The sequence below is a fragment of the Plectrocnemia conspersa genome, unplaced genomic scaffold (genome assembly GCF_051122295.1).
Source record: "Plectrocnemia conspersa isolate PC_06_02 unplaced genomic scaffold, ASM5112229v1 ptg000013l, whole genome shotgun sequence".
In the NCBI taxonomy this organism is placed as follows: Eukaryota; Metazoa; Arthropoda; class Insecta; order Trichoptera; family Polycentropodidae; genus Plectrocnemia; species Plectrocnemia conspersa.
Window position 1 is genome coordinate 31,226,000 of NW_028277177.1, and position 13,094 is coordinate 31,239,093.

At 29.7% G+C, this 13,094-nt stretch overlaps 1 protein-coding gene and 1 long non-coding RNA gene across 24 annotated transcripts in view; one reads left to right on the forward strand and one right to left on the reverse strand.

Annotated features, from left to right (window-relative positions):
• Unc-115a (actin binding LIM protein Uncoordinated 115a) overlaps positions 1–11,171 on the forward strand; it is a 58,291-nt gene extending 47,120 nt beyond the window's left edge. For 8 of the 23 annotated variants that reach the window (XM_088202387.1, XM_088202389.1, XM_088202377.1 and 5 more), the window contains 8 exons: positions 1,904–2,152; positions 2,218–2,464; positions 2,534–2,721; positions 6,558–6,637; positions 8,021–8,090; positions 9,764–9,804; positions 10,056–10,277; positions 10,350–11,171. In XM_088202387.1, the coding sequence (XP_088058513.1) occupies positions 1,904–2,152; positions 2,218–2,464; positions 2,534–2,721; positions 6,558–6,637; positions 8,021–8,090; positions 9,764–9,804; positions 10,056–10,277; positions 10,350–10,463 (1,211 nt within the window). In that variant the 3' untranslated portion in view covers positions 10,464–11,171. Of the gene's footprint in view, positions 1–1,903; positions 2,153–2,217; positions 2,465–2,533; positions 2,722–6,069; positions 6,144–6,557; positions 6,638–8,020; positions 8,091–9,763; positions 9,805–10,055; positions 10,278–10,349 lie in introns of all 23 variants that reach the window. The other 15 variants (XM_088202388.1, XM_088202390.1, XM_088202384.1 and 12 more) reach the window with 3 other exon arrangements.
• Positions 5,766–6,757, reverse strand: LOC148227852 (uncharacterized). Its single transcript, XR_015812007.1, has 2 exons — positions 6,525–6,757; positions 5,766–6,411 (listed from the first exon to the last, which is right to left on the reverse strand). It is a non-coding gene; the product is annotated as an uncharacterized LOC148227852 (long non-coding RNA).
• Positions 11,172–13,094: the final 1,923 nt, after the last annotated feature.

Sequence of the window (13,094 nt, forward strand, 5' to 3'; positions counted from 1 at the left end):
TATTAATTTAATGAGTGTTACAACATAATTACTGATTATTATTATCTGATCATATTTTAATAGTATTACTGACAGTTTCATTTAAAATATATGTATTTATTACATCTATTTTTTGCATTTTTGTAATCATAGTAATAATAAATATAATATTTTGTGGATTAAGACGACTAATTAACAAATTTATTAACAAAAAAAAACGTTTGTTAAAATATTAAAATAATGCTAAATTCCATAAATTAAAATTTATCATTGTGGCAAAAAACTATAATCAAGTTTAATTTTACTGAAATAATATATACATATGTTACAGTGAATGTGTATTTTTCAGTAAAGTTATATTGTCACTAGTTTAAATGTAATTTCACTAACTAGGCCAGTTAAAATATATCAACAATTGACTTATAATTTCACTGGTCAATACCATTAAAACTGTATTTTTTCACTGCGCGAATGTGGTGCCTTAAAAGTATGTTTTAAAAATATAATTTAACTGAAAGAAGTTAGTGAAATTATATGCTGCTCTAAACTGTATTTAAAAAGGTTTAAAACTAACTATAGCCTTATAACTTTTATTGGTTTGATTTAGTTAATACGTTTAGGTTCGGTTTGGGTTTGAATAGCAAATGGACGTTTCACAACTGTCAAATTGGGTTTCAACGACAGTTTATAGAAGTATACAATTACACTAACGTCTACAAGTTAAATTTTATTCTCACTAGTAGAAATTCAGTACTGTGCAAAGTTTTGGGCCACCTCGGGCTTTCATTACCAAACGATTTTTTTCTTATTGCCAAAGAATCAACACAACTGTTTAAAACATAAGAGCAGTAATTATTCTAGTTTTTTAAGAGTTAAAGGATTTTCTTCGAAATTAGACCAAATTTTTAAAATTCTTTTTGAGAATAATTAATTTGTGTTTGTGTCATCGTCTATTCAACAATCTGTGGAGAGCTAAATATCATTCATTAATCACTGAAGTTATAGAAAATTTAAGTATTTTGACACCGAAGAATTACTGCTCTTATGTTTTTAGCAGATGTGTTGATTGTTTAGCAACAAGAAAAAATCGGTAATAAAATCCCGAGATGCTGTAATGCTATTATTCGTATAATGTTACTGATTCAGGTGGCCCATAACTTTTGCACAGTGCTGTATATCTACTGGTTATCTAACTATATTACTATTCTAGCAAGAGAGAAAGAGTAAAATTAATTGTTTATTTTTAGGAAAATCAGTATACTATAATTTTAAAAGATTAAGTAACGACGTCAATTGTAGTAACGTGCTTTTTAATTACACATGTACGTTATTTACTTATTTATATGGAATTTTTTCTGTAGTTGTTGGGATTATAATATTTTACCACAAATAATATATCCCCAATGATAGCTTACGTGTAACAAAACACAGTTCACTTTCTCTAATTCAAAAATTCATAATTGCTATATAAATACCTCAATATCCAGATCCTCATGTTTTTTATTGTAATTCTTGCATCGCAATACGACAAGCGTTAAATCAACTACTACTAAATAAGTGGCAAGACCAGTCCGTAAATTAGTGAAATCAATATATGTTTCTATACATGACCTAATTCGATTTTATTTTAATTATTTATCTGCGAGATTAGGAAAATCTAGGAGAACCTAATCTGTGATGATCGGATTTATAATTAAATAATACTCAATAAATTTAATCTCCACTACACGTTAAAAATTGAACTTGAACCTAGGTCTTTCATGTATTTATACCACTTTATACCACTGGTCTATCATACTAGTTTGAAAAATAAAATTTACTTAATGTTTATTGCAAAAATATTGTAATACAAAAAAATCATTTTATTTTATAGAAGCCTGGTATCCAAATTTTTTATGTCATAAAGATTTTTTAATTATTTCAGCTTCTAATTCTTCGCGCGGAGGCACTTTGTACTCCCGCAGCAGTTCTAAGAACTCTCACCGTCCTGGTATGCGCGTACTGGTAGATTCCATACGTAGTGAAACACCACGGCCTAAATCGCCAGCGATGAATAATGAAGAGCCTATTGAATTAGCACATTATCCTGCTGCTAGCAAACCGCCTCCTGGTTATAAACCGAAGATCGAGAGAGACGATTTTCCTGCTCCGCCGTATCCGTACACTGATCCTGGTAAGTTTCTATTATTAGATATAGTTTATAACTACTTTAATATTTTTATGTATATATATATATAGAACGCCGTCGTCGATGGTCTGATACTTACAAAGGAGTACCGGTATCAGACGACGAAGATAATGGAGAACCAAATGGCAAAGTTAATGGTAAAAATGGAGATATTACTGATCCTCAGTTGAAACGAGAAGAACAAGAGTTGGCTAAGATAGAAACGGGAATGGCCAAAGTGTTCTTAAAAAATGTTAAAGATAGGGAAAAGATAAAGCAATGGAAAAAGGCGAACTTAGATCCTAGGAATGCTAGCAGGTATTATTGAGTGTTTTTTTGAATTGTTTATGTATGAAAGTCGTTTATTTTGTTGTAATTTATCTTCAGAACTCCTTCCGCCGATAAAGAGCCTACTTATCGTCTAAGATACGAATCGCCCGTCGGCGCATCGCCTAGTAGAAACGTCGATCATCCAAGATTATACGACGACGAAGAATATTCAATCACCATGGACCGATCGAGCAGTTATCGCGGTAGCGTCGGCCGATCGGTCGGACAGATTCCTAGTTACAACGGTAAGATTGGTTCGCTCTTGTTTAATGTCATACTGAAGTATTAAAATAGTGTAAAACTTTGCTTCTTACTTAAAGTCGTATAAATTCAGTGCAAAGTATTTATATTATTTATTTAATTTCAGTGGATTGAATGTGAATTTTACTTATTTCATTTTCAATTCACTGATGGTAATTTTGGTGTTGAATTTTTGAAAAATACGCTTCCCTTGAAAAAAAATGTTTTGGACCTCTAAACTAATCCTCACTATTGATTTAAAAAGACATAGTTTTCAAAAATGTTTGTAAAGGTGAGAAAGCATGAATTTTAAAGCTTTTTATATATGTAAATGACGTATTTTGTGTCCAGCTTATTTACATGTAGATTTGGCTTAATTTATAAAGTGGCTATAAAAGCTTTTCATTTCACTTTAGTGTTATTTATACTTTTGTTAACATTGCTTTAAAGTACTTTTATTTATTTTTAAGTTCAATTATTTTTTGAATCAATGTAATTGGACTAAAGAAATTGATAAAAATAATTATGTATATGTTGAACTTGCAAATTTTACATATGTAAGTCTTTTTTAATTTTGGCACTGTTCTAAATTTTGACAACAGCTTGTTTTGTTTCCGTTTTCGGTTTAAAATAAAAATGTTGCTACCCATATATTCTAATGAATAATATTGCTATTATATATTCTATTTTTATAATTACTGCATTTCGGTGATTGTTAATGAGTATATTTTCTCTCATGGTTTGAACAATTTTTTTTAGACCATATTTACTACAAACTGCCTATTTATAGATTTCAAAAAAATCTAATAACTAGCTGCATGTGTATATTTTGTTAGGTAATAAATTAAATGGTTAGTTTTTTAAGAATAAATTTATAGTTGATAATTATAATTGGTTAGTAAGTTTTTGATAAGCAGTCTATACTATTATTGAATTATACTTAATTATTATTTATTTTAATTAAATTAAAACCATCGTGAACTAACAGGTTACCCCAATGCGTCATAATGGTCGAAAAACAATACATAGTGTTATATCAATATACAAAAAAATATAATAAAAATAATTAACGGACAGTTAATAATTATGAATGGTAACTTTTTGACAAATTGGTAATAAAGCTCAAATTGCACCCAATAACCGAAATTAAAACAAATTATTTTTTTATTACATATATATGTATTTTAGTTAGTCTTAACACTTTATGGTCTGTTCACGCGTTTTCGCGTGATAGCGAAACTTCACGGTCTGTCGGATCACTTGTTTTCATCAATCGTGCAAACATAATAGAGATTTAAACTTTTACTAATAGATGGCAATATATACATTTATAATTATTTTGTTAGCTTGAAAAATATGTCAACTCTTGTCAAAACAATCAAAATAGTAGACCGTAATGTGTTAATTTTGGTTAATGAATGAAATCGAAATTTATGGCAATTTATAATTATTAAATTTATGAATAATATTACTGACTTTTTAATAGTTACTAACCATTAAATTTTTCCCTTTAACTACTGACCATTTATTAAAATAAAATGTACGTATTTTCTAAAATCTATAAACAAACTGCATGTTAATTTTTTTAATTGTTAAAAACCATGCTTTTTTAAAAATTTTACAATATTTTATTACAATTACGTTACTAATTCTAAATCTAATTTTTTAAAAATGAATTTACATCGTCGTTTTTTGTAAAGCTCGTATTTTTAGTCAGAATTTATATTAAAAGGTCAGAATATAAGCAGTCAGAATAAATATTAATTGGTCAGAATTTATATTAAATGCTTAGAATTTAAATTGAACTGGTCAGAATTTATATTAAATGGTAAGAATTATTTTAACAGATGGTCAGAATCATTTTTTTCAGTTAGCAATAGTGTTATCGTATAATATTGTTATTGCTGTAATGCTGAAGATTTGTACAACTGGTCGATCTGTCATTTGCATGTTGGCAGTTCATTATTATTATCATTATCAAGGTGTTTTAGGACCAACTTGTTTGGTTGGTCTCGCAACATTGTCAGATGTCAACACAACAAGTCAATTGTGCTCTCCACCTCCACTTTGTCGTTACTCTTGCTTCGTTCTGATGTTATTAATGGGGTGTTCAATTTCTGATCAACGCTCGTTCGCTTGCACCTAACCCAGCGTTGGGCAAATTTTTTTGGGAGCCGGCCAAAAAACAAAAGAAAAAAATTCAGCTGGCCAATATAATTTATTCTAAAATTTTAAAAACAATACACAAATATTAATGTGATTAATGAAATTGCAACTGCATTTTTAAATGTTCCTTATATTGCGGTTCAAACTGCGACGTATTAATTCTGAAAAGTGATGCTAAATGCTCATCTATCAGTCTATTTCTAATAGAATTCTTCCTATGGTTCATAGTAGAAAACACTTGTTCACATATATAAGATAAAACAAACATGGCGCTGATTTTCTGGGCGTGAGATATTAAATTTAGGAAACTTGCTTTCAAACGTTATTTGTAAAACTCTACTTTTGGAACACTGAGAAACAATGTTCCAACAATTTTAATTTGCAGGCTAGGTCCTAACCTGTCCAACAGTTTTGGTGTGAGTGATATATTTAATAATATATTTCTAAAATAAATAATTTATTGCCCATTTATGTTATATTTTTTTTAATTCACATGATCGTCCTATATTTTAATTCTAATCATTCTAAATTTTTATTCTGACCATATGCTATTTTTATTCTATTTGATATTTATTCTGACATTAAATAATATAATTATGAACAGGCTGTTAATACAATATTGAGCTAGATTTGATTTTTATTCTGACCATTTAATTTGTTGCCTTTTTGTAATAGCAATATGTAAAAAATATTTTTTATATTTAATTTTTTATCATTGTATTTTTATAACTACTATATAATACAAATATATTTTAAAAATTAGGTTGAATACTGGAAAAATGTACTAATTTGTAGGTTTAATATTACCAAAATTTCTTTCAATTTTTTTTTAGTATTGATTTTAAATTTAAATTTATGGAATATTTTTGGGTTTATACTTCAATTTACAATAGACTTTTTTATATTTTAAAATTAAAATTACAGTAGAATTTTAATTGGAATAAAAATATAATTGAAAAACTTTGTCATTTATGTTTGATGGTAATTGTATTTTCCTTAGTGAAATATTAGAAAGTTTTTCACAAACGAGTATAAAACCTGCATATTTGTAAATAATTGCCGTTCAAATATGAAAAAGTGCTTCAATTAATTACAAATTAGCATACAATATGGTGGTCGGGGCGTTTTCTAAATTGTGTTTATTTTTTATGTTCGTTTTGTTATTTTGTAATCTTATGTTGTGTTAGTGACGCACGGGGCCACCCGTCAAGGATACAAGTCTTCCACGTTGCCGGCTACCATAAGGACCAACGGATGCAACGTAAGTACGACGAGCTTCGAATAACAGCAAACAAAGTCTTCGCAATGAGATCGACGATCCGATTGACTATTGCGAAGGTTTCGTTTGTCCCGTTGATTAGCATGCTTATTTCGCTGGAAGGCGGATCAATCCGCTGATCGTTTTCGCACACTACTTCAAATCTGTCTGTCGTTCGATGTGTTTCATTATCATTTTGTTAACATTGCCGTGTTGTTTGAAGTAGTCTTGAGTGTTTTCACTAACCGGATCTATCGCAGGACGCCGATGTCTATAAAAAGTTGGTAATTATACACTAGTGAGGTCACAGTTAGATTAGGGTCACTATTTTTCAAAATTCCAATTTGTTACTCCGTGTTTTTTTCTTTAAATAATGATTCATACTTGGATGTCGTTTCTTTTTGGTATATTTCACAGTCGTTTCATCATTGAGACAAGTGCCCAAACCGGGCTACGGGCTAGGTGCCAGATCACACACTTTTTCATCCAGCACTGGTGTAAGTTGACGAAATGAAATGTCTTTTAATTCTATTTAATTAGTACTCGTGATGGAGCGTACTATAAACGTACAAAATACGACACTCTCGGCAATGTACATATTTTCACTCGGAACAGATTATGTTTTTATCTTAGTTTTTATGTTATATTTATAGTTTTTAAAACAATAGCAAACGTTGATACTGAGACACTTTTATCTTAAAAGGCATACATGGTATTTTTTCTTTATTTTTTTTTATTTTTGTTGGAATGAAAACATAACAAAATCATCCCACATATGATTTTATTTTATTTTTATTAATGTTGTATACTTTGTAATTTCAGGGTTGCCATATTTCATTCTAATCTTATCTCAGATTAGATCTACTACATGGAAAAAAATAAAATTCTCCCTTTTCATATCTACATACTTATTGATATTATAAAGTACGATTTTGTTTGAATTGTTTGTAATAAATGACGTCTGGCAACCTTCGATTAGTTATATTTACTTCGCAACTCTACTTCAAAACCATTTTATCACAAATTCAATTGGAACGATAAATATAACAGTCCTCATATATCTAGTTTCACCATATGAATAAATGAACAAAATCAATACTGAAAAGCCTCGATTATGCTCTATTTTTAGTTTGTGTGGTTTCAGATATGCTAATCGTTGTTATTCGATAACTGTATATAGGATATTAATTCAGAAAATGTAATAAGATACATTTATTTACTATACCAATATATATATATTTAATATACATACATACCCTTACTTAAGACGTTTAAGTAGGTAAGTAGATGATTCCGAAATTGCATAAGTTCAGTGACAGACTATGACGAGTCTAGTATTCCTTCATCTAGGAGTCTAAGATCCTAGATGAAGGAATCAGAAATCTTTTTTCCAAAAAGATTTCTGATTCCTTCATGAATCCATATAATTAGCGAGCGCCGAAGGACTTTTATAAATCGCAATGGGGAGGATGTAGAAAATGATATGGTTGTGTGTCACTTTTCATTAAATTAAGATAAAAAACTTGTTTTTGTTATTTTGCAATTTTTATAAAACTACACTACAAAAACACTTTGGTCACAATGATAAGATAATATTTTTTTCAACTTGCATCACATAACAGTCATATATCTGGGCAAAATAAAACTACATAAATTGTTTTGTACGAAACTGGGGTACATCTTAAAAATTCAAACAATCTAATGATTCTAATTGAAATTCTGTATGCTGAGGTGAAATCTTATCTTACACTCTTAAATTTGTGGCCTAGAAGTAGAAAAAAGGATTGATTTTGTTCATTTGTAATACTAATAGGCGCTAGAATAGCATAATAGAAACACATTATTTGTAATTCTTTTCCTAACGTGTCTTTTGATTACAGGGCGACTTTTCGTTCACCGGTCTCGGTGATAAGACTCACAGCACCGAGTTCAGTAGCGGAAAATCTGATAGTGAGTATCGCAATTGTTTCTTAATTACAATTGTTACATGTGAATTTGCTTGAAAATCATGATTAATAAACGCTAACAAATCGAGGCGAGTAAACACACAGATGTGTAAATTAATTTCTCTTGGGAAATTCTGTCTTGTGTCTCTATTCTTATCTCTATTTTATTAAGCATGATTATAATTTTAATAATAAAAAATACGCTTTACCTTCTAAACTAATTTAATTAATATTTTGTACATTTGTGTATTTAAAAGGACGTATAAAATTGATCTATAAAACTTAACAAGTTTTATACGTCATGTAAAATGTAATTAAACTTCTTTTCCTTACGGTATTGTCACCGCGTTAACAGTTACACAGTATGGATAACGGATTATTTGAAAAAGGTTTTTAGTGTAGTGTTTTATAATTATTAGATTGTGTCGGCGATCCTTTAAATTTTTATTATCTATTTTGTAGATACCAAAATCGATCATTGTGATATTCACGAAATTTATAGAGTCAATGCCATTTTATATTTTATATATTTATTTTTTACTTTGTGAAAGTAAAAAATAAATATATGAAAAAAAAATGAAAAAAAACTTGGGCGCATTTGTGTAGTGATAGAGACAGATCGCTATTATCTGGTTTTGGTCGCTAGGGTCGCATAAATGAGATAGTGTGCCTTTATACTATTAGATAGTCCCTGTATTCTTTGTATTCCACATTTTTCCATCCATAAATTTACCTTTCAAATTTACGGAAAATAGATGCACAATAAGATACAATATTGATTAAATAAAACTAAAAAGTTTTAATTATAAAAAAAAAAATTCGAGGTGTCTCGTATTAGTAGTTTTTGGGTTCCGGAAACGAATTTTTGTTACCCCTATTTTGGTACTTGTGCAATAACATCTATTGTTTTCATTCTGGTAATATCTGGTCATGTGATGTATTGATTTCATGGTTATTTATTTTTTTGTTGACACAATATTTTATTTGGTGTTTTTGTTCCAGTTAATTTTTTTCAGTAACTAATCATTTATCTTAACTAATCACAATTAAATTTTACCAGCACAATAGACTAGTGTCAATGTCTAATGCCTGAATGACCTGGGTTCAAACACCATATGAATCTTTGTGATTTTTAATTTCCACCGTGTATATGAAATTAGTGATTATTATATAATTATAATTCCGATGGATAATCACAGATTAGGTTTTCCTAGATTTTTCTAATCTTACGGATAAATATCGTGATCATTAATTCAAATCAAGCTAGGTCGTACATATTGGATATAAAAAATCACTGTTTTGCACTATTGTTTATGTGACCCTGGTGATTGATTTATACCGTTGTCATTGTTCAGGTAATATTATTAGAAAGTATGGATTAATTTCGATCTACGCATTGGTTGTTTTCAGAATGTATTAGGCGGAGTCGCGTGCATAATAAAATATTTTCGCCTCAAGCGATACATTTTGAGATTGACCATAGTATAGATATAAATAAACATACATATGTATATATAATCAATATATTATATCTTTTACATGAAAGATACATAAGGCGAATCATTCTCGAGATTCACTTGACGATCTCGCGGGACGTCCAGCGTATATCATATCTTTAAGTAATATCGTTAAGATGTAAATAAACTCAGCTTATGCTTTTTTATTGCCGTTCAACAGTTTCCGGAGGATCGATCACAGATGTGGACCAAAGCGCAATGGTAAGACGATACATAATAAATTCGTACACGTGTAGCCGTTTATCGAGGTCGTGTCGTGCAAATCGTAATAACAATACTAAACGACATATCGACACATCTCCGCTTATGTAAATATAGATAAATTAAAAAAGATGTGTTTTTAATATGGCTTTCGATTAATGAATTAACACTTTAATGAGCGAGCATGCGTAGAAATTTATGTTTTAGATCGTTAATTATGCGTTGTATTAATGTGCGTTTGTGTGTCGCAGACTGCTGCTGATATACCGGTTTCGTCGACGTTCGTGGGGGTCCTGAGAGCCGGAGCCGGCTCAGTTGGAGGAGCGTATCGAGCACCCGGAGGCGTCCGTCGGTCTCTGCCAAACATGGCGCACTCTCATCTGGTGCACGAGCCGGCCAAGATCTATCCGTACCATCTACTGCTCATCACCAACTATAGGTTACCCCACGACGTCGACAGACTCAATCTCGAAGTGAGTTTCGTTGAAACCTCCGATCCGTCCTCTCGGCGATATCTTCGATAATATATTTTTTTTTATCTTCAGCGGCACTTGTCTGACGTCGAGTTCGAATCCATTCTGCAGTGCGGCCGTCACGAGTTTTACCGCTTGCCGCAATGGCGACGCAACGAGATAAAGAGGAGAGCTCGCCTGTTTTAGAAATTTTATTTCATATTTAAAAAAAATCACAATTATAATTTTATTTTAGCGTATATTGTTATTTTCCGTAAGAAGAATATTTCCAATGAACGATTTTAAAACGAAGATTTTAAAAATATAAATAAAAAAACTATATACAAAACTACTTTGTAACCGTTAGTTTTTTAGAATAGATTTTTAAAAATTATTTAACTTTATATAAAGTATTTATTTGTGTATATCGGAGAGTACGCCGACGTATTGTGACATATTGTTTTATATTTACGATGCAAATCCTGTTTGATCCGAAATCTGTAATTTATGTTAAAAATTTTATTTGTCAACATACTCAAAATATTATAATAGAATAAGAAATTGAGATAATATATTAAAATGGAAAAAGATATATTTATATAGATCGGCGACGGACGCGCAGCGGAGACGTTTGTTTATTTATTTGTTTTATTCGACGACATTGTAAAAGTATAAAAGTAATACTTGATACGCACCTGTAATTATTTTACCAAATGATAATTATAAGTTTGTTTTAGATTCTGTCCGATGCGCTCTTACGCTTGTTTTAATTTTTTCGCAAATCACGCTCGATGCGATACTGAATCGAGCCGCACGCTTTTATTCTCTAACTTCGTCGATATTGTAAGATTTTGTTTGACTATCTGCGGCTCAGAGGTATATCTTTAAAGAAATACATATGTCTTATATATTAAATTTTTCTTTTATTTTTTACGCTTTAATGTAATTCGATATTTGACTTGCAATAAATAGTATGCGTTAGATACTCGATTATTCGGAACGCAGAAATATGCTTCGTAATGTTTTTATCGTCGATACATCAGTAGCGACAGTTCTTTAACCCATTTAGACATGAAACCAATTTTGTCAGAATTTTATATTTTTTTTATTATTAATAGAATTAAGAAGGTCTAAATGTCATTTAAGAAATACGGAAAAAAATTATGCGAGGGAATCAGCTGCACCATATATGGTACAGTAGGCTTACGTACACTCAAAATTGCAAATGCAAATTTGAAAATATCGTTCGAAAATCTGTCTCTCGATAAATAACGAATTTTGTATTGTACATTGTACAAATATTTAAAAACTCCAGTAATATTGAACTAGCATCGTATACAAAAATATTATTTAATAATTCCAAAATATATTAAATAATTACGAAACAAATATGTACCTTTCTGATGACATTATAGAAAAAGAACAACTAACAGTTGTTTTAATTGCATTCGTATTCACTCTCTGACAAATTTTAGAGTAATGAACTTTTTTTATAGTTTTGTTTACTACACTTGAAGTTAAGCTAAATCATTGTCATAAAACTTGAGTAGATACATCAGAAAAAAGTTTAACGACTGTACCTTATATGGTATGGTAGGTTTAAACGGGTTAAATAAATTTTCATGCAAAAACTTATTATTATTTTATACGATTTAAATTTTCAATTACATTTTAATAATATTTCACTTCCTGAATGAACTGTTGTCTTCCGATTCCTTATAATTGTGCCTAAAAAATCTAAAAAGAATCCGTCCGTTCTATGTCAACTTCACATTACCGAGCTTCACTGTATTTAGACGGATATACCTAGAGCTTTTTTTTGTAAGTGAAAAGTTACGGTATACTAGCATGTGTTTAATACATACATACTTAGAGTTGCAAGAAATCGGATATACCGAATGCGCACTCGAAATGATTTACCTTTGAGCTACAGTTTGAACATATGCACTGCGCTGAGTAGTGAGTAGTAGAGTTTAGTTATACAAAAACCAACTTTTAGTTAAATTAGCGATTTTTTAAACTTCGTTAATTTTGTATAAACATTGTTACAAAAAATATAACGAGACCAAATATCATCTAATTGAGTAATTTATTAACTACATATATATAATATTGATTGATAAAAAAATAAAACTAAATTTACTAAAATTTTTATTGAGTGTTACTCTTTAGGGAATAGGTTTTTAGAAAACACAAAACGTCCACTGATCTATCACTTAGTGATGACCTAATGTTGTAACGAATTTTCCTGAAATATAAAATGCACTTTAGCTAGGTAAGGAAATAGGGTTTATGGTTTTTAAGGCATCAAATAGGAAGATTCGTATATGGAAAATTGAGCTTTTAATGGTTTTAAATTTGATGATTTTTCTTGCGGTTTCTCAAGAAGCCTATTAATCGTCGGGCTTCATTTATATAAAGAAATTCGGATATATTCTAGGTAATGTTTTCACTTAATTTGACAATTTCACTTTTCAAAGTAAGTGAAAACATTGTAAGTCTATTTGAAAAAATATTTTTTGGATTTTGCAGGTATAATAATCCTTCTTGAATTCGTTTTAAACTAATCTCACTTTTAATATTTGAATTTCTGAAATTTAGCTAATTTGTTATTTATTTATTCCAAAATAAGTGCAGTTTCTTTGGTTGTGTAATATTTCTTTTTGGGCATACAATAAATACTGTGATGAAAAGTTCGACAACTCGTTTAAGTTTATCTGATTTTCGTTTTTGAGCAGTTTTGAGCCATCTTATCAGTTTTTATTTCTTCGAAGGGATCTCACCGGTCGGCAACCTTAGATAACAAGAATAGAATCATGTTTCTTAGAGCTTTTCTAA